The 27,789-nt window shown below is 42.9% G+C and overlaps 1 protein-coding gene across 1 annotated transcript in view; it reads left to right on the forward strand.

Moving 5' to 3' along the window:
- znf1035 (zinc finger protein 1035) overlaps nucleotides 1-18,027 on the forward strand; it is a 36,854-nt gene extending 18,827 nt beyond the window's left edge. The window contains exons 3-4 of the mRNA XM_085176638.1: nucleotides 3,685-3,742; nucleotides 3,830-18,027. Of these exons, the coding sequence (XP_085032764.1) occupies nucleotides 3,866-13,375 (9,510 nt within the window). The 5' untranslated portion in view covers nucleotides 3,685-3,742; nucleotides 3,830-3,865 and the 3' untranslated portion in view covers nucleotides 13,376-18,027. The remainder of the gene's footprint in view (nucleotides 1-3,684; nucleotides 3,743-3,829) is intronic.
- The last annotated feature ends 9,762 nt before the right edge of the window (nucleotides 18,028-27,789 follow it).

Consider the following 27,789-nt stretch of genomic DNA (forward strand, 5'->3'; position numbering starts at 1 on the left):
AACACATGACAAGCAACAGGGGTGGGTAAAGGGTGAGAGACAGCCAATGTAGACAGTACATCCAGGCCTGCAGCCTATGCGCTGGTCCTTGATCCACCGTCAGCATTGGAAGGGAATAAGAGTCGAAGGCGTTTGGAGGGGGAGGGGGGATGAGTGTACATCTGCATGTGTATAAATGTATGTGTGTGTGTATGTGTCCAGAGTTCAGCTGAGACAGTGTCCTTCGCCCTGCCAGGCTAAGCAAACAGTCTTCCAGCCAACCCAGGTGGCCTTGCATAGAATGGGAAGAACAGTCCAGTCTAAACACCGTCGTTATCAGGGTGTTTTTGTTCAGCTCCAGCCTTGAGACCGCAGCTGGCGCCGAAGGGGTATCCGCATGAAGTGATGGTGGTTTTTACTTTAGTGCGAACAACTCATATGAATTTCAAAGCTGTTCTAACAGTCTGACACTGGTCTCTCAATCTCCCGTTGGAGAGCCGTGAGCTTCTCCAAGATCTTATCCGTGCTGCACTCAATGAGCCCATTTTGAGAAACTCACGCGTCGTCCCATCGTTTCAATCCCAGCGGGCAGCCTTGTGGGGGTTTGAACAGCTGGTTCCGCTTTCTTAATTCTTCGATAAGTTAGGGCCAAGCCAGCTCTGATCAGCAAGAACCCTGTTATCATGGTTCCAAATAGGTCGATATCTTCAGCACTCAGGCTCACCCGAGCCCAGACTTCTCGTTAAGAAAAGGGTGTCAATTGCATTCAGGGACCAGTTGATCAAATCCATAATTCCTCTTTTAGGTTTTAGATAACAGACTGTGAAAGAGTGTTCCAGGGAAAAGTAATACAAAAAACACGAGACTAGACAAGGACATGAGGCTAAGCAGGGAGGATAAGGGAGGAGAGGAGAAAAGTGCGACCGCCTTTGTCAAGAGCAAGAGCAGAAAAAGAGTTCCTTCTTCAACTAAACGTTTGGTACAAATGTCTGGAATGTAATTGGACGTATGATAGAGCCTGACGGGTGTTATATACTGTACGTCTCACTGAGCGCTTTAAATTGCACATTTAAGTTTAAAGCATTTTTTATTGTTTGTTTTTGCCTGGAACCAGGCTTGTTTAAAAACATTTGTTTTCTTGGATATCCCTTCTCCATGCATTTAACTTATCCGCTGCTGAGTCTTTAGACGAAAGCGTCAATGAGTTATAATGCATAGAGAGAAAGCCTTTCCCTTTTATATTCCCAACGCATACCTCCTCTATTTTTGTTAACGGTGGAAGCTGATGTTAGTTGGGCAGTCATGTAATACCATTTGAGACTGGGGAGTTGGAGTCCTCCTATTTCATAGGTCAAGTAAAGTAGCTTTAGACAGAGCCTTGCCCTCCTATTACTTCAAATAAATTGGTTAAATAGTTTGTTTAAACTGTCTGAGAATAGAGTTGGCAGTGGAGGTGTTTGGGAATAATATAAAAAACGTTGTCATTTTTTAGGATATCCATCAGACTTATCATAGATATAGGCAGATTTGACCATCGATTTAGTGCTTCTGTGACTTATTTTACAAGGTGGTCATAATTTATTGAGGTCAGTACCTGGGGATCCCACAGGCAAATGAAACCACGAAGAGGCCGCTAGCAAAGCTGCAACCACAAAATACCTGCAGAGGGTCAGACAAGTCCTGAGGAGTAAGCTGAATGGTAAGAACAGATCCGGGCTAACGCCTACACCCTGCCTGTGATCAGGTACATTGCTGGAATAACAAGATGGCCAAAGGAGGAAATAGAAGCCACTGACATCAAGCTGAGGAAGCTCCTTACCATGCATGGAGGGTTTCACACCAAGTCCAGCACCCTGAGGCTGTATGCTAAGCGGAAGGAAGGAGGCCGGGGACTGGTGAGTGTCAGTACCACAGTCCAGTGTTAGACAACAAACACCCACGAATACATCAGGAAGATGCCCCCAACCCACCGCATGCTTAGTGAATACCTCAGAGAGCAGAAACCCAAGAAAGAAGACTAAGAAGAGGAACCTTCGTGGAAGGATAGGCCCCTGCACGGTATGTGCTACCAGTAGATAGAGGACGTGGCTGACATCCAGAAGTCCTACCAGTGGGTGGACAAAGCTGGACTGAAAGATTATGTGAATTACCCTCAGAAGATCTACTAGATGATGTGAATGCAGCACTATGGACAAGTACCTATGGTACCGAAGTACGGTATCATTACCGAGACTAACCAGCTAACACTACGGCAGCAGTGATCAGTGAGATGCTTGGCTACAAGTTGAAAAGCCACACAAGCAGTACCCTAGGAGACTAGAGGCCAAAATCAAGGTAGCACGAAAGGAGGTTAGCTAACTATTGGGGCTGCAGAAAGGTGCAATGAAGAATGTGGTCCATCAGAGAGATAGAAGGCAGGAGAATAAATCAGCTGTTCCCCAGAACCAGACAAGATGAATTGGAGGAGATTGATGTGAAATTGAATAGAAAGAAGTATATAGAACTGTGAGAAGTGGTGAAATTGTGGACAGTGGAACACAAACCTGAAACAGAAACTGTAAAAGTTGGACCTTTTGCTTGCAGTAAAGCATCAGTTATAATTTGAAGGCAGATGTTCTCTGTTCCTGGTTTGCATCCCAATTCTTCAGTTTTGGCTACTGCTCAGCAAGTCATTGGCACCGATGGCCATGCCACATACCCCGATTGGCCGACTAAGGCCAGGGAGCCACCCGGCCAAACCTAAGCCCACCCCACGTGACTAGGAGAGGGAATCTGCCTGGACCGTCGGCACCCCCAGCCACAGGTGCAGCAACAGGGCAATGACAGCTCGGGCAGCCGCCCACTTCTCCAGCAGCAACGGCAAAGCTGGAATCAAATTAGCAGGTCGATGATCTGTGCCTGCTACTGTGCCAAACATATTGTTTGGAGTTCTGTGCAAAGAGTGGAGTTTTGTTTCTTATTAAACCAAAGACTTTTTTCTTTAAAATGCCGTATGGGTCTCATATATGCTCAGATCTAGCTGCTCTACCATAAAAGGCTGTAAGGCAGGGGTGGGCAACTCCAGGCCTCGAGGGCCGGTGTCCTGCAGGTTTTAGATGATCCAACACAGCTGATTCAAATGGCTAAATTACCTTCTCAACATGTCCTGAAGTTCTCCACCCAGTGTTGACCCAGGGTGGTATCTAAAACCTGCAGGACACCGGCCCTCAAGGCCTGGAGTTGGCCACCTCTGCTGTAAGTGCTGCCTATTTGGTCATCTAGTATGACACCTGAAGCTCCATTGCAATACTGGGATTTGGGCACCCCCCTGACCAAGAATCTACTTACTTAGATATTACGTATGGCCAGAAAGCCTACTGAAGAGGTTCTCAACTTGGTGGCTTCCATGGTGTCAGTTTCATTAGCCTTGTAAATGCAGACTCATCAAGTTGTAGACACAGGCCTTTCTCAGATATTATTTGGAGTGCCATAGCAGATGTGAATACTTCCAAAATAAGAGATTGTAGTTGCAGAGAAAACGATTATAAAATATTTTTTCATATAATTTTTGACTGTAGAGTGGTGGCAATACCAATTTGATCATTAAAAGTTTAATTTACACTAACAACAGCAGAGTGAAAGAGGTGTGATGTGTTTTTTCTGATGTTTTCTGTAGCTTGTAAAATGTTCAGAGCAATAAAAATATTCATTTTAATTTTTACACAGGTTTCCAATCAGATGTAATTCACATTTCTCTGGACAGTCCGTAGATGTTTAAAATAAGGTGAGATATATATATATTTTTAAAATTTTTCTGTGGATGGTTTTGGTTTTAATTTGTTATTCATTCTTTGTTTATCTGTGTTTTCAGGCTACAGTAAGCCTTAGTTACTACTCCGTATTGAGGATGGCGCATGGGTGGGATTCATATTTCCATAATCCCCCACCTCTACCATCAGATCCAGGGACTTTGAGAAGGACATCTGAGCCAGATGGGTGCCTTCCCCATCATATTGAGGACTTCACTGGACATCATGGCTTTGCCAGCGCTGGTGCTTCACATGAAGCCCCTGTCTTTAACTCGGACTTTAACACAAACTATTGCTCAGATCCTAGTGTTGTGAATTCCAGGTCAGATTATGTTTATCAAAGGTACTGTGGTGAAACACAGTGGCAAGCTGATGGAGAACAAATGGGAAAGGATTACTTGCAACGATGTGAAAATGGTAATATCCCGGATTTTGCTGCAGACGGATTGCAAACATCTGACTCTTTTCCATCATCTTTTGGAACAGACTTTCAAGGACTTAAGGAAGATTATGAAATGCCAAGTACATCATTTCTTGAGAACTACTCAGATGTCAGTAGCTGCTCTGATGCAGATGCTGGTGAAACAAGACCACCTTGTAAATTCATGGCAAGTAAGTCCTATTCAAATCCTAAAACTGATGGTTCCGAAAAACAAGGCTCATCATCATGGTTTTTTACTCATACGGATAATATGACTTTTGCGACTGAGAGTTTGTGTTCAGATATGTCAGAGACTGATGTACTTTTATCGTCAAATTTGAAGGCACGACAAAACATAGTTCAGTCTCCAGAGGACAATTTGGAAAATTTAGAAAAAACAGTTACATCATACACAGGACATCATCGGTCCTCTACTACCTCCTACACGAAGACAACTACCAACAGCAAAACTGAGCTTGAAATAAGTGAATACGGTGGTTTCCAAGATGAAAAACAAAGGAAAGATGTGGAGGGAGATCTTGCACAAACTCATTCAGACCTCTTGATAAGTGGTCATGAAAACTTTGGTCATGGACTAGATGAGTATCCAGATGACAGTGAGGAAAAGCAAATTACTTCAGCTTCTCCAAATATCATAAGTACGTTAAAATATGATCAAGATCCCATAAATGAAAATGGCTCACAAAAGGACATGAAAGAACTGTTGAACCAAGAAAAGGCAGGACTTAATCATCCAACCTCAGTAGATGGTCAAAATGGAAATATGGATCAAGATGTGCAAAACAATGGTGAGGTCTTTGAAGGGGAAACGAGAGAATCAGATTTACTTGAAAACAAGATTTCAGATGAACATAAATCCCAAATTCCCAAATCCAACAGAGGTCAACTTGAAAATAAGGATTCTGACTGCCAGAAGAAAGAAATTCAGACAGATGCCATTAAATCCTCCAAGGCATCCAATTCTAATGCTTCTACACAGCAACTGTGGAAATGCACAAGGACCAGTCATGATGTTAAATCTAACTTATTATCTACACAAAAGTCTGATGAAAGTGTGGCTGGTGAAGTTTTTAGAAGCCTTGATGAGCGCAGTGAAGATCTTTTGAGTGATGTCAGTATTTCAGGGCTTTCAGAACCAGGTTTGATGCTTAAAAGCTGCAGCAACAACATACATCTCAATGTAGATGAAGTACAAGCAATTGCAGGAGAAAAGTCAAATGTTGAGATTTCTCCTGATCCAGAATGTAGTGGCCGAACTGACACTAAAGACTATTTATGTATGGACACTAGAGATGAGAACAAGCAAGGTGCAGGCATTCATGTAGGATCCTGTTTAAAGTTGAACAGCTTGAGCCAAGGTGCAAATGCCCATGTAGACACAGAACTGGCAAGTGCAGCAGAGAAGACAAATATGACTTTTTCTTCAGATTCAAATTGCAGTCATCTCTCTGCCAGTAATGAAGGTCTTTCTACAAATACTAATGACTTGAACAAAGACAGTGTTGCCACTCATCCAGATTCCTCCTTGCAACAGCAGAAGCCTGGTACGGATACACATCCCTCTCTAGAAATGGAAGACACAAGTCAATCGGAAAAGAAAAACCCAACCTCTCTTCTAGATCAAGATCATCGCGATCTCAATATTACCAGAGACAGTCTTTCTATTGACATCACTGACAAGGACAGGCAAGGTGTTGATCATCATTCAGAATCCTGTTTGGAGCCAGAGAGCTTAAACACAGATACACATTCTTGTCAAGAAAGGACATTTAAAACTTCGCTAGAAACAACCTCGGTCTCCTCTCCAGATCAAGACTGTAGTGGATCCAGTGTCACTGTTGATACTAGCAACAAGAATCTCAGCCATTCAGAATCTCCCTTTAAACAAAAGAGCTTAAACACAGATGTGCAAACCTCTGTAGAAATGGAATTCAAAAGTCAATCTGAGAAGAAAAACCCTACCTCCCCTCTAGATCAAGACTGTAGCAGCCCTAGTGCAACCTGTAAAAGTCCCTTTGTTGATGCTGTTGACAAGAACAAGGGAAGCGTTGCTGCTAATCCAGAATCCTCCCTTCAGTTAGAGTACTTAAACACAGACACACATCCTCCTCTAGAAGGAAGCAAGGAAAGTCCAACCTCCCCTCCAGATGTAGATTGTAATTGTCCCAACATCACAAGTGACAGTCTTTCTGTTAATAATACTGACAATAACAAGCAAAGTGTTCCTAGTATTTCACAATCCTGTTTAAGCACAGACACATGTCCCTTTAAAAAAATGGAAATCAAAACCTCTTCTCCAGATCAAAATTGTGGCAACACCACTGTAACCGGTGACGGTATTTCCATTGACACAAGTGACGAGAACAAGCAAAGTGTTGCTGCTAATCCAGACTCTTCCCCACTGAAAGAAAGCTCCAACACAGACACACATGGCTGTGTAGAAAATGAATGTATAAGTCCCGCTGACAAGGCAAGAGCAACTTCTTCCACAGATGATGAATCTAATAGCCATGTGGTGACAAGTGACTGCAACAAGCAAAGTCCTAATAGTTTAGAATCCTGTTTGCAATCAAAACCCTCAAGCTCCAACACAAATTTTTCAGACTGGGCAAGTTCAGAAGTGAACGCAAAGACAACCTGTTCTCTTGATCAGCAGCAATCACTACATGAAAGTCCAGTGGGCCAAGAACCTCTGGGTCTTGGGGAGGATTGGTCTGAAAATGCTAGAGACTCATTTGAAGACATGGACATCTCTACAGAGGAACAGCCAGACATGCTGTATGGTGAACCTCTGTCCAGAGATGACTCCTCATGTGACACTAATGAATCACAGTATAAAGAAGCATTTGTTACTGAAACTGATGGGAAGAACATGGACCATTCAGGAGGACAAGCTCCGCAACTAAAATCCGCAGCTGAAATGAGGAAAATGCTGCAACCTGTTGTAATATTCAAGAGTTTGGAGTCAGAAAATGGAACAAGTGACTCGTATTACTGTGCAGATTGCAAACACACAACTTATAGCACAGATCAGTCAATTGAACACTACCATTGTTGCCATTCAGTGAACAATTTTGACTTTTGCAAAAGTTGCCGTCTCTATTTGGTGAAAAATGAACAAGCTGGAAAACATTTGTGTGGTGACGTTAAAGACGGGTCTCGGCGTTCTTCAGATCCTAGCCCACAAAAAAAGGGAAATCGCCAAGGCAACCATAGGTGCAATAGGTGCAGACAGACATTTTCAAAAGTAATGCATTATATCAAGCACATGCGGACTCACACTGGGAAAACACCATTTAGGTGTAATGACTGTGGCTCTTATTTTGCACAAGGCGGGAGCCTGCAAAGACACAAGCGTATACCTGGTAGATGCAAGCAGTCCAACCTCCCAGCTAAAAATCCTGTTGTGGCTGTCAGACAAACTGACAGACCAAAACAAAAGGATGGGGTGCAAAGTAACATAGATATGCCAAAATGTTTTGTTAAGCTTTTCGACATCTCCAAGACAAATCTGTGTGGATTATGTGGTAAAACCTTCCCTACTGTAGAAAAGGTTAAAAAGCATCTCTATAAAGTACACCATGGAAAGGGTACAGTAGTGTCTTTAAACCAGAGTACCACAGCAGTCAGTGAGAGTGATGAAAAGCAGGAGAAAACTCAAGAAGTGGAGAATGACATAATAGGAAAATATAAATGTCCTATATGCCCACGGCTTTTTAAGTACTCTTACAATCGAGCGCGACATTTGCGTGACTGTGTTCGTGATGCGATATACGGTGGCAAGGAAAAAATTGCTGGTAAATATCGATGTCCTTTGTGCCACACTATGTTCACTATGACATCCAATCGATATAGGCATATTAAAACAAGCTGCCTCAGAGAATTTCTTAATCAACTAGCAAAAGAGAAAGCAAAAGAAAGGACAAAGGTTGAGAAAGAAACAGTGGAAAGAGAGCAAAAAACACAAACGGTTGAAAAAGAGCAGAAAATGCAAACAAGGGAAAAGGAGAAGAAAAAACAACCACCATCAGCTTTGACAACCTCCAGGTCTGTGCCACGATACAAATGTAACCTCTGTCCTGCAGTTTTTTGTTACGCTTCTGGAAAGTACAGACATATGAAGAAACACGAGTTATTTAAACTCACTGGGAAAATTATCAGGTACCGGAATTCCATTTTCTCCACCAAGACTAATCCTGAAACTTTAAATGGTACACAGAATGAAGATGGAAAGGAAAACTTGAGCTCAGCTGAAGCAAAGAGCAATCTCAGTTGTCGCTTCTGTGGTAAATATTTCAGCTCTTCACAGTCACTGAAGAAGCATGAACGCAATCACCGTGGTGAGAGACCATACCGCTGTCTGGAATGTGGAAAGGGATTCAAGAAGCGGTCCCATCTGATTGCTCACAAAATTATTCACCAGAGGAGGATACAGTGCACTGTCTGCAAAAAGATTCTACCGACTATTGGAGAACTGATCCAGCACAGAAGTTCACATCTAAGGAGGGGAACGCTTCAATGTCCAGACTGTACTATGCAGTTTCAGCATCCCGCACATCTCCTCAGACATCTAAAAACCCACAAAAATAGAGAAAACAGGGCACTTAGACTTGAAGAGGGAACAGAATCAAATCATCAGCAAACCTTGGAATCTGTGGAAGAAGAGGATGAACCAAAGCAAATGCAGTGTTCCTTATGTAAAGAAGTATTTGATGATGCCCAAGTTCTAAGAAAACATTGTCTCACCCATATATCAGGGTCTTCTTCAAACCAGTGTCCATTTTGCAAAGGAAATTTCAGCAATCGCCGCTATTTATTGCGCCATATGATCAAACACACTGGGGACAAACCCTTCTCTTGCGGCAATTGTGGAAAACAGTTTTACCGTAACATATGCCTTAAAATTCACAGTCAGAAGTGTTCCCCTCCTGAAACCCGAACTCTCGAGTCTGAAACAAAGACAAAAACATTATATCTGTGTCCCTATTGTCCACGGAAATTTTCTAAGAAAGACCGTTGGAAAAATCATCAGCATGCCCACAAGATAAATTCTGTGCATCCATGCTCAAGATGTGGGCAGTACTATGGACCTAATAAAATGAAACAACATCAGAGGAACTGTGAAGAGACAACAGAGCTGAGCACTGGCTTATCTCATGACACCAACTGTAATAAAAGCAGTCTACCAACAAACCAGGATACTCCTAAAATGTCTACACAGCCCAATGCAACCACTCTGCTTCAGTTTAAATGCCCCTACTGTACCCGGAGGTTCAGGTTCAGGTCATTATTCTTGAGACATCTGGTCTCACATACTGGTGTGCAACCATATGCGTGTATGCACTGTGGTCAGAGATACAGATCAAAGACATTATGTTTGCAGCATGAAGCTTTCTGTGACGGTGTTAACAAAGATGCGCTATCAAAACTCAAAAGCACTGCTGCAACGAAACCTCCCAACATTCCTTCTCCCATAGAGGCAGAACCAAAACCCAATGCACATGGTGAAACGGAGTACAAGTGCAAATTCTGCACCAAGACTTTCATGAAACCAAGGTACCTGAGACGTCACATTCTGACACACAATGAAGTAAAACCATATCGCTGTAAGGCCTGTGATAGCTGCTTTTCAAGGTACGATCATCTGAAAGTACATCAGACTCGCTGCAAAGGTAAAAAAACAAGGTTGGAGGTCCGTATTCCCAAAATCAGTTTAGAAGATGTTGGCAAAGGTTGGCAAAATAAGTTTGGCATTGAGAGTGCTAAAAAGCAGGAGATGTTTGAGTGTAAGGTCTGTTCTAGAAGCTACACAACTCAGTCTAAACTTTCCCGACATTTCACCATGTTCCATGCCACAAAGTTATTCAAGTGCACACGCTGCGGCTCCTCATTCGCTCATGAAAAATCTTTGAAAAAGCACAAAAAGTTGAGAAGGTGCAGAAAGGTCTTGAGGGAAACAGCGGCTGCTTTACTGCAGGGAACCAGTCCTCCAGCAGAAAACATGCCAGGATCTCTTGATGGGATCAGAAGCCAAATGCTAAAGAGGATCCAGCCTTGCTTTAACAAGAAGTACAAGTATGTTTGTAGCTATTGCCCCCGTGTTTTTGGAAACAGCTGGCAGTTAGGTGTTCACACCCGCCTGCACACAGGAGAGAAGCCATATTCATGTGATTATTGTGGTGAGAGATTTATAAGGAAGGATTATGTCCAGCGTCATTTTCCAAAGTGCCCCAAGAAACACCAGACGAGTACAGTTCTCTGTGACCTATGTGGTGGCTTTTTCCCTGCAAGCAAGCTTGAAAATCACAAGAAAGGTTGTGGTTTAACAACAAGCTCATCACCAGTTTTCCAAAGCCAGCAGTCAGCCACTCATGACCCACCAAAAGGCTTTTCTTGTGCATACTGCAGCTCCCGATTTCTGCTTTTTTCACAGCTCCAAGAGCATTTTTTGAGCACGCACAAGCTGGAAACAATGACTCAACCAGTGTCAACTGCCCCCCTACAGCAGCTTCTGTCAGGCATCAAAGAAGAGCCTGTGGATGAGAGTTGTGATGAAAGACTTAGTGACAATTTAACACAAAGCCTTAATACCGCTATTAATATGGAGCCCTCCAAGCAGTTTTTTTGCCAACTATGTAATATGTTCTTTGCAAACAAAGCTGGACTAACCGGTCATCTCCGTACACATGCAGTGGGCCATCCTTTTAACTGCAAGTCCTGCAATAAGGGCTTCTGGAATAAAAGTCTCCTCCGAAATCACTACAGGAAGTGTAGAAATGGACGTATTCCAAACCAGCAGTTGGAGACACCTTTAAAAGCAAATTTTGATTTTGCTCTTAATCACTCTGCTCTTGCGTTCGGAGGCGGCTCTACAATTACTAGCACTGGGCTTTTCTGCAACGATGATTTAATGGACGAATCAACAAAAAATTCAGAAGGAAGTGAGGTGCAAAGCAGCTCAAGTAAAGAGAAGAAAGCCGTGCAGTATCAATGTTCAGAATGTGAAATGAGCTTCACAGATGGCTTGGTGCTCATCAGTCACCTTGAAGACCATGGAAGACAGGAACAAGAGAAAAAGCGCAATACATGTCCTAAGTGTGGGCGGGTGTGCACTAGTCAAGGAAATCTGGAAAAACACATGAGGATGCACACAGGCGATCAGAAATTCCCTTGCTTCGACTGCTCCAAGCTGTTCTATACCAGGTCTGATCTTGAAGCCCACAGAACATGTCACGATCTAAGCAGGCCATATACTTGCAAACTGTGTAATCAGCGGTTTTGGACAAGACCATCTTTATGCAGCCATTACAGGGAGGATCATGAAGATGATGTATTTAGTTGTCGATTCTGCAGCAAATCGTATGCAGTAAAAAAATCACTAGCAAGACACTACAGAAACTGGCATCCAAAACAGTATAAGGATATCAAGGCTGCTGTGAGGGAAAAGAGCAGCAGCGAACAGCACTCAAGCAGCCAAGTGAGCACAGCTGGTGACAGCGAGGAGGATGAAAATATCGGCAGCGAAGACAGTGACTCAGACTCCGCACCATACTTCCCGTGCCACGTGTGCGGAAAGACCTTCCCAACGTCAGAAAGCCTTGAGGATCACCAGCTCTGTCACCTGGGTGAAAAGCCGCATGAATGTGAACAATGCGGTAAATGCTTTTTCCAGGCATCTCAGCTGCAGCAGCATCATCGAATGCACAAGTCTGAATTTCAGTGTCAAACATGTGGCAGAGGGTTCATGTCTCTCTTTGCTCTGCGTAACCACAAGCACAGTCATGGTAAAAGTCGCTCACATCGTTGTTCCAAGTGTCACCTATTTTTCAATGGACCTTTGCAGCTAGCAGAGCACATGTCGACACACCGTGAAGAAAATTTTCCATGTGATATTTGCAATCGTGTGTTTCTGTCCAAGAGTAGCAGAGCTGAACACTGGAAAACCCATTCCACATCAAGTGACCATCCTTCACCTTCAGTGTCAAGGGGAGAATGTGATCAACCTGCCTCACGTTCTGAAAGCTCATTTGTATTCACCTCAGAGCTTAAATACCGCTGTGGTGTTTGTAGCGAGCGCTTCAGAGATCCAGAGGAGCTCTCAGAGCATGGCTGCATGGAAGCTAAAGAGCGACCATACTCTTGCACCGAATGCAATAAACATTTTCTTCATGCATCTCACCTGAAAAAGCACAGGAATACCCATCAACAGTTACAGTCCAATCGTAAATATTCTTGTAATCAATGCAACAGTAGCTTTGCTTCCTCTCAGCTCTTCTTGACCCATCTTAAGAGCCATATTGGCACTGTAGCAGAAATTAAACAAGAACTTGATGATGAAGATGGTGAACCATCACATGTTTTTAATTGTCCAGTTTGCAGCCAGTGTTTTCCATGTGCCATGGATCTGTTTCATCATTTCCCAACGCATCCTGATGGTACAATTGAAAAAATTAAATTTGCCTCTGGAAGCAAGCTTAAGGAACATGAGCAGTATAAGCTGACCTCAGCTGCTGAATATGAATGCACAGAGTGTAAGCAGGGCTTTTTGGGAGAAGCTGGTTTCCGCCAGCATAAGTGTTCCGGGCAACAGCAGGCAACAAAAACAGAATGCTCAAATCCATCCTCTAAAAAATCCAGCCCATCATATTTTCAAGCAGCAGAAGAAGACGAGGAGGAGGAAGAGGTCGATGTTACAGGAGACGACCTGTACAACTGCCTTGTCTGCTCAATGCGGTTCACCTCTAAAAATGTCCTTTTGGAGCATCAAAATAAAGAACATCCAAATGAGAAGCCATTCACATGTGAGCTTTGTGGAAAGACATTTGCCAGGAAGCGATACCTGAAAGAGCACGAGCGCAGGCATCGTCAGAAAGCCCAAAACGAAACTCAGGCGGCCGAGTATAAGTTCAAATGTTCCCAGTGCGAAAGCAAATTCACTACAGCCCAAGAGCTGTCTCTGCATATGAGAAAGCACGCTGAAAAAGACGTTGGAGAGTACCGATGTGACATGTGCTACAAGTCATTTAGCCAGTGGTCTCTTCTTAAACAGCACCAAGAAAGTCATGTTGGTGAGGTTGTGTATGAATGCACAGAATGTGACAAAGCCTTTGCTTTTCCTCACCTGCTGGAGGAACATCAACAAACTCATGCGGGGTCCACTGAGTAATGGTTCCTAAATACCACATACTTTAGTTACAGGTATTCAAGGGAAGTTAAGGTGTCTTCAAACCCTCTTCATGCCTTACATCTAACAGTAAACCTCCACTTGTAATTGATAATTAGAATTACTCCTTATTTGTTTCCTCTTGTGCGTACTTGGAAAGCACTTGGAGAGATATGAGACTAAGATTTTCTGTGATGGATCTTCTCCTGGGTTTTTATTCCCTTTGTATATACTTTTAGTTCTGATGTTAGGATTTGTATACAATAAATAAGCAACATAGTTTCTTGACAGTATTTGTAAAATTGTCAAAAGAAGTTTAATATTCTGTTTAAACAGAAAAGGCATGACAGAATAATGTCTTGGATTAAGACTTAGATTTCTGATCATATATTTTTGTTTGTTTGTTCGACATATATTTTGAAATAGTTTTAAACAGTTTTTTTTTTTTTTGTCGGTATGTAAAGTAGACTTTACACTGGTCATTTTAATCCATTGATATTTTGTATGGTATGACCGTTCATGTAAAAAGTATATATATCTATATATATAATTTGTAATTTAGTTTCTTTTCCTTTGATTGTCAAAGGGTGCTTTTTGATAAAGATATTCTGATTGAATTTTCTTTCCACAAACTGATGTTACTTTTGAGAAATTTGAGTTCATGCATTTAGTAAAGTCAGTGAGGAAAGCTATCTGTGTCTTTGTGTATTTGTTTGCTCTGGGGAAAAACTAACAGAATAGAAGCTGTGAAATTTTTTAGCTTGTCAGGAAAATGATTAATTTAACAGGAACAGCTGATTGGAGGAATTCACCAGCCAAAATTAAAATGATAACGTTTTTCCAAAATTCGTACATGTTCTTACTTTTTTTTCTTTTCGATGACGACCATTATCAATTTGAGAACTCAAGATGATGACTGTTTTCACACAGTCGACAAAGAAATGCATGTGGGGGATCTGTTTTTTCAGATAAAATAAAATGGACTTGCCTTTTTCTGGTGTCAAATACATGTTCAACCATGCTGAAGTCGGCTTTAGAAGACTTAAATAGTTAAACTTTATTAAAGTAATTTGCTAACTGATTTTTTTGGTTGTAGTAGAAGTAGTAATACCTTTATTCTTCAATCACATCACATCACTGTTACATTACTCAGTAGTTCCTTAGTGCTCGCATATGGCCTCTGAAATTGTTCTTGTTTATGGTGGATCAGGATTTGGAGGAGGCCTGAGGTTAAGCCTCCAGCTTCTGCACATATGTTGAAGTGTCTTTAGGTAAGATACACCCCAAATATCCCCTAATGTGAGTTTGCATGTGTGTGTACAAGAGTAAATTATGTCTCTATGGATGGTGTTTGCACTAGTAAAAAAGTGCTTTGAGTGCTGGATAAAAGCCAAAAAAAAGTGCTATATATTTCAATCCGTTTAGAGAGGGTAGAACATTACCCTGTATAAAATTTTTCTTTTTACAGAAGATTAGACAGACACTGGTGATATTACTGCTGTGAAACTTGGGGTTCAGTGTTGGATACCTAGCCTTAACTAGTTAAAAAAGTCAGATTAGTTAGGATCGAGGCAATTTTGTCATTCCAGCACACGTATTTTCATGAGGTGAAACGAACTTTGCACTCAAGTGCTGGTTAAAGCCACCAAAAGTAATAGCAAAATATACAGAAATAAGGAATACCGAGATATTTACAGTTGAAGTGTATATTAGAAAACAGCTGTTTTTAAGTTTAAGAAAACAGTGTGTGGCAGATAGTGCAAAGACACAAGTGGATTCACATGACTGTTACCCTTCGGCTGCGAGCAGCAGAAATGAGATGGCAACAGAGTTCAACGGCCCTCAGGAAGAAGCTGTTCCTCAATTGACATTGTAGTTCACAAGTTGTGCTTTATCCTGAGAAAGTAGAGGTTATGGTGTACCAGAAAATGTTAAGGTCTTTAGTGGTGTACCACGATACATAAAGCTGCAGACCACTTCCACAGCTGCTCCCCTAATGTACATAGGTGGAGGGAAGGTTTTGCTGCTAATGAAATGATTATCTCCTTTGTTTTCTTGACATTGATGCAGAGATCCCTGCACCAAAATCTCCAGCTGCTTTATCTCCTGTCTGTGATCACAATCATCATTTTTGCTGCTGCATTCCACAATTGCTGTATCATCTGCAAATTTCACAATATGACTGGTGTGATGTTTTATTTAGCAGTCATCAGGTGGCCACCTGCTTAATATTGTCTTGGCGTGGACTTCACTAGATCCCTGAAGGTGTGCTCTGGTATCTGGCAGCAAAATATTAGGAGCAGATCCTTTAAGAACCATAAATTGTGAGTTGGATTCTCCATAGATGAGACTTGTTTTCCAGCACATCTCACAGATGCTTAATTGGATTGAATTCTGGGAAATTTAGAGGCCAAGTCAACAGCTTAGACTTTTTGTTCTCTCCATTCTTGAACCATTTTTGCTTTGTGGCAGGCCGCATTATCCTGGCAAAAGAAGCCACAGCCATAAGGGAATACGCTTTCCATAAAACAATGTACAGGGTCTGCAACAATGCTTAGGTAGGTGGTATGTGTCAAGGTAACATCCACATGGATAGAAGAAACCAAGATTCCCCACCAGTGTCAATGTATCCTGATCCCAGGTGTCCCACAGTAAGCAAAGCACACACCATGTGATGTAAAAAAAAAAATTTTTTTTAAAGTGATTAATAAGACGAGGCTACCTCCTTCCATTCTTCATGGTGCTCATTGTTAGTGCTTTAGGCCAGCGGTCCCCAACCTTGTTTGCGCCACAGACCGGTTTATGTTCAACAATATTTTCACGGACCACCCTTTAAGGTGTTGTGGATAAATGCAACAAAATAAAACCAGCACCGGTGTCCAATTTAAAAAAAAAAAAAAAAAAAAAAAAAAAAAAAAAAAAAGATTTATTCATAATACACAGGAAAACACCCAGGGAAACAGAGTAAGCGATAAAAAAAATAACGATAAAAACCCTGAAAACCATAGATTTCACACCCAAGCTTCAGCTCTCGCGGCCCGGGGGTTGGGGACCGCTCTTTTAGGCAATGGATAAGGGTTAGCATGGGCATCCTGAGCACAATCTTATATTCCTGTGTTGTTGTTCCTGGATCATTAAAATTAATGTTGGTCCAGGTTGACATTGCAAGTGACCAATAGCTTAGACTTATTTCTCATTTTTGTGATGTCATACTTTTGTGACATGGACTCATAACCATAACTATAGCCCCTAAACCCACTCACTCTCACCCTGATTCCTAATCCTGACCCTAATTGCCCCTTTGTTGGATTTTTCCTGAGTAGACAATGACAGGGTTTTTTTTTTTTTCCCATGCAGAAAACTATGACATCATTACAATGTGATTAGTCACTTGCGATTTTGAACTTGGAACAACAGTATTTATGGTGATGCAGGCTGATATCTTTCAGTACCAGCCCTAACTCTTTTGGCAATCTGACCTACAGTAACTCCTATGTTGAGTCAGACCACACAGGCCAGGCTTCACTACCCACATGCATCAGTGAGCCAAGGCAGCCCATTAACTTGTTGCTGGTTCACCACTTTTCCTTCCTTGGACCACTTTTGATAGATTCTGACCACTGCAGACTGGGGAACATCCTACAAGAGCTCTAACCCAGTCATCTAGCCTTTACAATTTAGCCCTTTTCAGACTTGCTCAAATCCTTGCACTTGCCCATTTTTCCTGCTTCTCACACATAAAGTTTGAGGACAAAATGCTCACTTGCTCCCACTCATTAACAGGTGTCACGATGAAGAGAGCATCAGTGTTATTCACTTCATCTTTCAGAGGTCATAATGTTATGCCTGATTAGTGTATGTCAATAGAATAAACAAGAAGGAACTTGGCACACATCCCTGAGGGAAACCAGTACTGAGGATGATGGAGTAGGAGATGTCATGGATTTTCACAGACATCAATGGGCTTACTGAGTGTATCAGTGACTATATAACCTTCTGCACTGACTCTGTTGTTCCAGCTTGAACTCTTCATTGTTACCCAAATAAAAAACCATGGCTGACTAGGAACATCAAAGCCCAGGAGAAAACCAGGAAACACGATGGAAGACGAGGAAATTCACAGGAGAGAGCTGGGCTACACTAACAAGTACAGTACAAAAATCCAGTGAAAAACAGCACTCCACCAAGGCCTTAAGTACTGGCTGGAACAATAAGAGGTGATGAGTCGCAAGTGAGTAATGTGTGGGTGTGGAAAACAAGATGGAGACTGGAGTGAAAACAGCACACCAGGGCAAACCGGAGGACCATGACAAAATCAGGGCAATAACCTACGGCTATCTCCCCATACAACTCCTCCATCTAATGCACAGTACACAGTGCAATAATTACACCCTTTTGCACATCCTCTATTGTGAAAATAACAAAGTTTTACAGTTTGGTGTAAAATGTTAGTCATATTTATGTAATCTCTGTAATATTCTGGATATTTATAATTGAGCTATTTGTTTATATTAGAGCTATTTCTTATATTTTGTAACTTTGTAGTATATTGTATTATTTAATTTAGGTCAGTCTGTTACTGTCCTTTTTTGTCTTGGAGCAACATAAATAACCACATAATTTCCTTAAGGATCAATAAAGTACCCTGATTCTGATTCTGAGTCTGACAATGTCCTGTTGGTTAAGAAGTCTGAAACCCATTTGCAGAGGGAGAACCTCAAACCGAGCACTTTGAGTTTTTCCACTAGAGTCTGTGGAATCATTGTGTTGAAGCCAGAAGTAAAGTCTAGGAAGAGCAGATGTACATGTAAGTTCATATAACATATATGCATGTACATATAACTCCATAAATGCATGGCAAAACATAGGGTGGGCAGTTTTGACAGGACAAGACTCAGCTGTATAACTGCACCTAAAGGACAAACATCACTATTTTGAAGATGCCAATGTTCACATTTTGGACCAAAAAGACAGATGGTTTCAAAGTGGAGTAAAAGAGGCATTCTATATCCACAGTGAAAGATCGTCATTGACCAGAGGGGGTGGCTTACAACACCAACTGTCGGCCATCTACAGTGCAGGCGCCTCACAACCCTCTCACATTTTGCCTCAGGTGACCTCAGTAGGTCACATGATAGGGTGATGCAAGGTCTAACAGTGGTTTCACCCAAAACCTCTGGTGATAATGGGCCATGCTTTTTTCACACCTTGGATCATGTGATAAGTGATCACATGAGTAATAGTGAGTTAACAACCCTCTTAAGAGACAAACCCCACAAGGATTAAGTACCTGGGACTCTGCACAATTTAGTTTTGGAACTGAAGAAGCTTCTTGGATAAGAGGTGAAACATCTTCAAGAGAAGTTTTTAAAAATCAAGTTGCATTATTTCCAAGCTCCTTAGACTGCCATGACTTACATGACTGAGAACCTACACAGACATACATATAGGTTGTTACTCTCCAGGCATGTGAGGGCCACATAACCACTCATGAAGGGGTATCATCTATGAAGCGGCTTTTGACACTGACTTTCTGGGGATGGGGACGATAGCAACAGTAGCATGAGAAGGAGGGAGGCGCCAGATGGGGCCCCCATGGCCTAAGGGTGAGAGTCCCAGAGAGAACAGGCAGCTGACCTGCCGGCCACCCTGGCACCCAAGAAACACCCGCCACTAGCAGAGCAGTATAGTGTGCTGTTTCCCCATGTTTTCATGGTGACATGCCGTTAAAAATGTAGGCAGGATGTTCATCAGATTTACTTGATTAAAGCCTCCAGCTATGACATAAAATGCCCTGATGCGTATTTTGGAGCAATCAGGTTTTTTCTGTTCAGCTCCTTCAGTGCCATGTTAGCATTAGCACCTAGTGGGATGTAAACAGTCATGACAAAAACCACTGTAAACTCGTGAGGCAGATAGAGCGACCAGCATTTAATGGTCAAAAGTGTAGTGACTGTTTACCAGAGCACAGTTTATGCACCAACCTTTGTTTATGTACACAAACAGATTTCCTCCTCTAGTTTTCCCTGACAGATGGTTTTAGTCCACATGGAAAAAGTAGCAGGCTGTTGATGTGGAATTGGAGTCTGGCATCCTGTTGTTCTAGCCAGGGTAGACATGCCCAAAGTACAGCACAATTCATCATCTCCCAGCCTCAGGTGAATTAACTCAACCTTGTTGTAGAAGGAGCGCACGTTGGCCAAAAAAGGTTACCTTTTAGCTTGGCTAGCTAAGCAGCTTTTTTACCTCCTTTTGTACACTGCTTCTTTTTGTCTGCACTACACTGTGCTGTGCTAGTCCTACTATGCCTTACATGCTTTTTCACACAAGCAGAGATGTTATAAAACCCAGGTATAAACCCCAGGAACCTGGAAAAGGTGCTATGTGCTTTGGACACTTGTGTTTATCATTCAATACGCATTTTCTTTATTACACACAGTTTTTGCTCTATTTACTACTTGTACAATAACACCCGGTCAGCTCTAGTCCACTGTTGCAGTCTCTCTTTTGCCAGTTTTGGTCTCTTCTCTCCACACTAACCTCAGTCACAGCCTCCTACACTGTGAAGGAGAGGCATGATTAGATGATGGCTAGCAGCTGTGCGAGCCAGCCTCCCCTGGCACTGCTCCTGAACTGACTGCATCAACCCTCCCCTGCAGCTGAGCCACAAACCACACCCCACTACAGTGCTTCATCGCTGTGCACTGTGCTCTAAAGCTTGAGTTTTACACATGTTAGCCAGTACAGCACAGTGGTGCATCAGCTGCTTTGCATCAAGAAGGTCCTAGGTTTACTCTGTATTTATAAAAATCAAAACATTAAATTAGAAAAAGGAATACTTTCTGTGAACTAAATCAGTACAATCAAACGTCTTTTACAACTAGACTACTGAAAATTACAAGTGAAGGTGCCTAAAGTTATGATCTATGATTGCCTTTATTTTGGGGGTTTTCATTGAAAACGGTTGTAGTAAAATCCATAAATGAATAAAAAATGTCAAGTAAAATACACAAAAAAATGCTGAGTTGAAAGACTAGGTGCTTTAGTGGTTACAGTAACAGCTGCAGTTATCTTGGTTTCAATGAAACTGATCTTTTTTCCTGGGACAAATGGTTGCCTTCCTGAGCTTGAATTTACCAGATTTAATTAGATAGCTGGAGTGAAATCATTTACTTAATTAACATATAACATTAGAACTAGTAAAGACAGTCACGGAACACATTGTTAAGTAAACCTTGCAAGCACTTGTTTGGATACCCATTTGCCTTCAGACCTGCCTTAACTTTTGGCACAGATTCAACAAGGTGCTGGAAGCATTCCTCAGAGATTTTGGTCCATAGTGACATGATAGCATCACACAGTTGCTGCAGTGAACTGGCTGCCATGTTCAAGAAACGAATTTGAGATGGTTTGATCTTTCAGGGGACGGGGATAATTTGAGCTGAGCTTTTCTGATGCATTATCCTGCTGGAAGCAACCTTCAGAAGATGGGTATACTGTGTACAAGTGTACATAGTTAATTAGCTGGTGAGTTAATTTTCTATGGCTCAGGAGAACATACAGATTGTAATTATTCCAATAATAAATGTATACATTTGATATTTTTATATTTATTTTACTGAGATCTTTTAAGTACTTTTTTTCAAATCACAATTCCTAAAAAGTTGTCTTACATGGCAGAAAACCATCAGAGAGGAGAGAACAACAGATCTGCTGTATACAGACATAAAGGATGCATACAGCTCGTTTCCCCTACACCTATTTGGTAGTTCAAATAAAAGTATGGTTAACCTCACCCCTGTAGTCAAAAGTCAGGCTGTGACAGTCAGAGGACCCTCTTGAGGCTCTGCAGAAATGTTTTGAGGTGCCTGACTACAAAGCTCTCTGTGAGTCACATGGAGAGGATTTTGATGGGATCACAGAATTAACCATGGACTGTATACACTGCACTGAATCCATAATTCCAACAGAGACTGTGTTATCCAAGCAAACAAAGGATAACCAAGAACATCAAAACACTCCTCAACAGGAAGATGAGAGCCTTCAGGGCGGGAAAAAGTAGGAGGTGAGAACATTTCAAGAAAGGCATCAATCAAGAATGCCAAAAGCAAATAAAGGGGGACGCTGGAGTGGAAACTCTGGGCAGGTCAATATGAGGGCATCATGTGCTGTGAAGGCAGTTAGTATATCTACCTATTCGGAACCATGATAACAGGGTTCTTGCTGATCGGAGCTGGCATGGCCCTGGCTTATCGGAGAATTAAGAGAGTGGAACCGGCTGTTCAAACCCCCCCAAGGCTGCCCGCTGGAATCGAATGGTATTCAAAATAACACCATTGAGCGTATATTGGGATACATCAGAGAGAGGCCTGCTTAAAATGAGACCCTTGAGCGAAAGTTGGATCACATCGCAGAACGGCTCACTGCAGTTGTGGGGTCTCAGAATCAAAAGAATGACAACAGAAGTTTGATACCATCATGGGGAGGCTCGCGGCTCTCCAACGGGAGATTGAGAGACCAGTGTCGGAGTGTTAAAGAACAGCTTTGAAATTCTCCTGAGCTGCTCGCATAAAAGAAAAATCAACAACATCAACATGAGGACACCACGGCGCCAGCTGCACGGGCCCAAGGCTGGAGCCGAACAAAGACTCCCTGATAACGACTGTGTGATGACCAGTGTTGGGACTAACGCGTTATTAAGTAACGCGTTACAGTAACTACGTTATTATTGTGGTAACGAGCACGGTAACTAGTTATTATGCCAAAATCAGGAACGCGTTAGTCGTTACTGGGATTTAGATAGGGTCGTTACTCGTTACTTCGTGTGGTGGCTATCGCGGAGCTTCCACAGATTCTGTAACTTTAGCAAGTGGTGGAGGCAGCAGGTGGATGAGGGAAAGGGGACGCAGAAGGAAAAGAGACCCGAGGCGGCCGCCGGTCCAAGTGTGAACTGAACTTCAGGTAAGAAGTTATGATCTGCAGTCTATCTGGGTCAGATATAAACCAGGTTTAGGTGGAGTTTATTTTCGTTATTCTGACTTTTTCCGTACTGCCTACTAGCTAGCATGACGGAGTTTCTATACAGGTGGGTGGGTGCTATGAAGTTAATGATGTTGAACTTTATTTTGTTCATAAGTTATTAGAGTTGCCAACCGTCCCGTCTGGTATTCAGATAAAATATTACGCGTTTCTTATTGAGGTGAAAAGGAACAGTTTGTCCCGTAATTCAGCTACAATGAAAAAGGCACAAAGCTGGAGTTATTCTGTGTCTTTGCTGCACAGCTGCCTCTTCTTCTTTCATTCTCCCCCCTCCCTCTCCCGTTTCTACTTCAATCATGAAAACTGATCAATGATCAGCTGATCGGCTCTCTTGTTTGTTTATCGCCCACTTTGCGCCAGAAAGAGGAAACCAGCCAATGTCGCGTTAAACAACAGCAGCACGTTTAAGCTTGATCAGCTGTTGTTAGAATTTATTTAATATTAATTTCTAGTATCAGCTGATGTTTGCTGGAGCCACAGCTGCAAAAAAGCTGCTGGTCATGATGTCGGTTTGGTTATCTGGTGAGAGGGAAACATGAAGATGAAACCAGGAGATGTCCTTACTGAATCATCAGAGCTGAGCAGGTGATGGAGAAACAGGTTTACCTTTTAGGTGACATGAATGAGTTGAAGGGAAGTTATGAACTGTTTCTGAGAGACAGATAACCCCAGGATCCTTTTTTAGGTAGCTGACAGCTGGTAACTGTGCAGGTGCGGATCTAGCAAAGTTTTGCCAGGGGGGCCAGGTAGGGCATTAACAGGGAGAGGTGGGCACAAAGAAATACTTTTCTTTCTTATTCTCACTTAAAATGTCTAGCTTTTAAAAAATAATTATCTGAATCTTACAACAAACGATTGATAGATTGATGCATATATACCATCAAGACAGTGTACATCACTGTCACAACAGCGTTTGTTTTCATTCAAAGGCTTTATGATTTTTCCTATAATGGTGGGCCGGTCTCTAGTCAAAACGCCCGGGCCGATTTTTTGTCCCAGTCCAGCCCTGTATGCAGCTCATCTGCAGTGTGGTGTTACCTACATCTTCCTATTTAGAAGGCAGAATTTCCGAGTTCTGAGTACAATCAAAGCACCACGACTGCAGTTTTTGTGTTGGATGTAAAAGGCGCACATGACGCTGTGACGTAGGCTAGAATCATGGCAGCGGTCAATGATGGTCCAGGCGTGGGATTTCTCTCGTGGAAATATGCACATTATCTTTTCCTTTCTATTGGTAGGTGGCACAGTGCACTTGTGGCAAGTAAGCAAGCTAGAAGACTGGCAAAGTTATGGAAGCAACACATTAACAAGAGAATTCTGAGTAAAACCAAAGTTACTTTCCCTAGTAACTAGTTACTTTGAAAGTAACGAGTAACTTGAAGTAACTGAGTTACTTTTGATAGAAGTAACTAGTAATGTAACTAAGTTACTATTTTAAAGTAACTTACCCAACACTGGTGATGACTATTCTTCCCATCCCATGCAAGGCCACCTGGGTTGGCTAGCAGACTGTTTACTTAGCCTGATAGGGTGAAGGACACTGTCTCAGCTGAACTATGGACATGCACACACACACACACTTACACTGATAAGCATTCACACATCCCCCCTCCCCTTCCAACGCCTTCGAAGCTTGTTGCCTCCTGGGAACACGAGGCGGGTCTGGGCCCGCGCTAGAGAGTCGGCGCAGTGGCAGGATGGCTGCTGTGTTGCCTGGGATTACTCCTTATCCCCTACCCAACCCTGTTGCTGGTCACGTGCTCTATAATGTTGTACTGTGGACATTCATGTGCTTTTCTGTGCAGAGGAGTTTTTTTGTTTCCTGTCCTCATGCTGTCCTCCTGTAGCCCAGCATGAGTAGAGGTCTCTTTTTTTCCTCTTGTACTTTTCCCATTGTAGTGTCTATTTCAGTGGTTTTTCTGTAATGCAACCGTTCTCTGACTTGTATCAGAATCAGAATCAGAATCAGAATTTATTTGTCACACACAGGTTGCCCCGCAGTAAAATGAGACACCCCCCCCCCCCCCCCCCGCGACCTTACACACATAACACAGACATTACATGGGGGTTACAAGTCGGAGATCGGCAGTTACGGAAAAAAAACACTGAAATGTACACACAATGGGAAGGTACAAGAGGAAAAAAAGAGACCCCTACTCATGCTGTGCTTCCATGGTAGGACAGCACGAGAACAGGAAACAAAAAAACTCCTCTGCACAAAAAAAGCACATGAATGTTCACAGCACAACATTATGAAGACATAACAAGCCACAGGGTTGGGTAGGGGGATGAGGAGTAATCCCAGGCAACACAGCAGACATCCTGCCACTGCGCCGACTCGCCAGCGTGGGCCCAGACCCGCCTCGTGTTCCCAGGAGGTAACAAGCATCGAAGGCGTTGGAAAGGGAAGGGGAGATGAGTGAGTGCTTATCAGTGTAAGTGTGTGTGTGTGCGTGTCCATAGTTCAGCTGAGACAGTGTCCTTCGCCCTATCAGGCTAAGTAAACAGTCCTCCAGCCAATCCAGGTGGCCTTGCATGGGATGGGAAGAATAGTCATCACACAGTCGTTATCAGGGAGTGTTTGTCCGGCTTCAGCCTTGGGCCTGTGCAGCTGGCGCCATGGTGGTGTCTGCATTTTGATCCCGAATTTGTTGATTTATTGAGAATTTTCAAAGCTGATCTTTTAACACTCTGATGCTGGTCTCTCGATCTCCCGTTGGAGAGCCGCGAGCCTCCCCATGATGGTATCAAACTTCTGATCCGTGGTGTTATCATTCTTTTGATTCTGAGACCTCACAACTGCAGTGATCCGTTCTGTGATGTGATCCAACTTTCGCTCAAGGTTGTCATTTTGAGCAGGGCCCTCTCTGATGTATCCCACCATACGCTCAATGGTGTTGTTTTGAGCCTTCACAGCAGCTGTAAGCGTCTCCAAGGTGTTAACCATGCTGCGTTCGTTGTGAGAGGTCGCGACTCGTCCCGTCGCTTCGATTCCAGCGGGCAGCTTTGGGGGGGTTTGAACAGCCGGTTCCGCTCTCTTATTTCTCCGATAAGTCAGGGCCATGCCAACTCCGATCAGCAAGAACCCCGTTATCATGGTTCCGAATAGGTAAATATCTTCAGCGTCCTCGATCGACAGTCCCGCCAGGCACACGAGCCTCCATTTCTGCCACCGGTCCATCGTGTAACTGGCAGGGAAAGTCCCTCCGGGGCACTCGGGCTCTCCCGAGCCCAGACTTCTCGTTGAGAAGAGGGTGTCAATAGCACTTAGAGACCAGTTGATCAAATCCATAATTCTCTTTTAGGTTTTAGAGAACGACAGTGAGAGACTGTTCCAGGGAAAAAGTAATGCACATTAGACAGACAAGGACAGAGAGGCTAAGCAGGGAAGATAAGGGTAAGGAGGAGAGGAGAAAAGTGCGACCGCCTCCGCTGAGAGCCAAACGAGAGCCCCATGTGATGTCTGTGTTGTGTGTGTAAGGTCGGGGGGCGGGTTCATTCCACTGCAGGGCAACCTGCCACTGCATGTGGCGAATAAAAATTTGAACTTGAACTTGAACTTGAACTAGTTTGAGATTACTTTTAAGGAGGGCCCAAGACAGACTACAATGACCTTAAACTGGTATTTTTACAGATAAACTTTGTACAAGGAATAATAGTTACAGGTGGTGGTCTGGGAAACAATTCACACAAAGGAGTTAGATGCACTAGGAAGGAGGAATTTGTTCCATCAGTTCTGCTAAAGGATAAAGAATGGAATTGGGTCGTATGATGCAAAGCTGCTCTGAGTAGGACCAGTGATTTATTCATTGGGAATATAGAGAGATATTGGCACGTAGACAGGCGGGTGAGGATATGAGGTAAGTAATCCAAATGTTATTCTTCCGACAAGTGGACTGACTTAACTGGATCAGGTAAGTAAATCTTGTGAATCTTGTAATCCAGTTTTGAGATCCCTTCCCAGACACCTTAACGCCAACTCACACTCTGGGTCATCTGACCTCAGGAAATCACATGATAGGATGGGGCCAAGTTTCACAATGAGCTCACCGAAACACTGGCTGATTGTGACCCACACCCGTTTTCACACCCTGGCTCATGTGATTAGGTAGAGGATCATCAGGGGGTCCTTTTGTCCCTCTTTTGGGGGGATACTCCCACTGGGTTTAAATCTGGGACTCTCCACCATTTGATCCTTAGAACTGAAGAAGCTTCTCGGATGAGAGGTGAACGTCTTCAAGCAACTTGAAGTCCAGACGCTTTTCTTTCCAAGCTCCTTAGACTTGTGAAGAGATTGCTCTTCAGCCACTGAGGGACTGGAAGGGTGTGTAGATTCTCAAAGAGAAGGAAGGTGCTACTTTCTTCAAATAAGATTTCGATGTGACCCTGTCTACTTATTAGCCCTGCAACACACTGGCAACCTGTCCAGGGTGTACCCTGCATCTCACCCTAAGATAGCTGGGATAGGCTCCAGCGCCCCTGCAACCCTGAAAAGGGTAAGTGGAAGTGAATGGATGGATAGATATACATACTCTGGCTCATAAAGCAGAACAAAATGTTTTCCAAAACCTGTTAACAGGACTGTGATCAGAAAATCACATTTGGAACTCAACACCAGACAGGACTCTGACTTTTTGCGGACCAAGCTCTAACAACAGTTGTACGTGGGCTAAATGGCTCATGACAATGGGCCAACACCCCATAGTCCCAAAGCATCCCTTACAGGACACACTGAGGGACACAGTAAACACAAAACACATGTAAATAAGCAAGCTTCCATGCACACTTGTATATCCTTGAGAAGATGAAGAGCTTGTCCTGCATTTTATAACAAGAACAAAAAACGTAATTGTTCCTCCTGAATCTGAGGTTTGACTAACAAATAAACTCTCCTTTTTTATCACGTTAGCATAGGTATTCCTTAGAAGCTTAGGAGTGTGATCCCTAGTTTGGACCCATAGTTGGAGCACTCCCTCTGGTCCCCCTTCTTAAAGATGAGAACCACCACCCCAGTCTGCCAATCCAGAGGCACCACCCCAGATTAGGGGGGTCACTGTCTTTTGGCCACCAGAAACACCGTTCACACTGAACATTGTTTATAAACCAGTGGGGTTTTAAAATTTTGAGTAACAAGTGCAAGTACTACCTTGGTTCAAATACAGGCAATTTTTCAGAGTTATTCACTTTGGTGTTGATTCAACCATTTCACTGCTATCGTGCAGTTCTAAGTGGTAAGTGCAATTAAGTCAAATTTACTGGAATAGTCATAAGTTAGTGCCACAAACTGCAATATGTACAGTGAAACATCTATCCATCTATCCATCCATCCTCTTCTGCTTGTCCAGGGCCGGGTCGTGGGGGTAGTAGTGATGGGATTT

This window comes from Neolamprologus multifasciatus, chromosome 11 (genome assembly GCF_963576455.1).
Source record: "Neolamprologus multifasciatus chromosome 11, fNeoMul1.2, whole genome shotgun sequence".
Taxonomy (NCBI): domain Eukaryota; kingdom Metazoa; phylum Chordata; class Actinopteri; order Cichliformes; family Cichlidae; genus Neolamprologus; species Neolamprologus multifasciatus.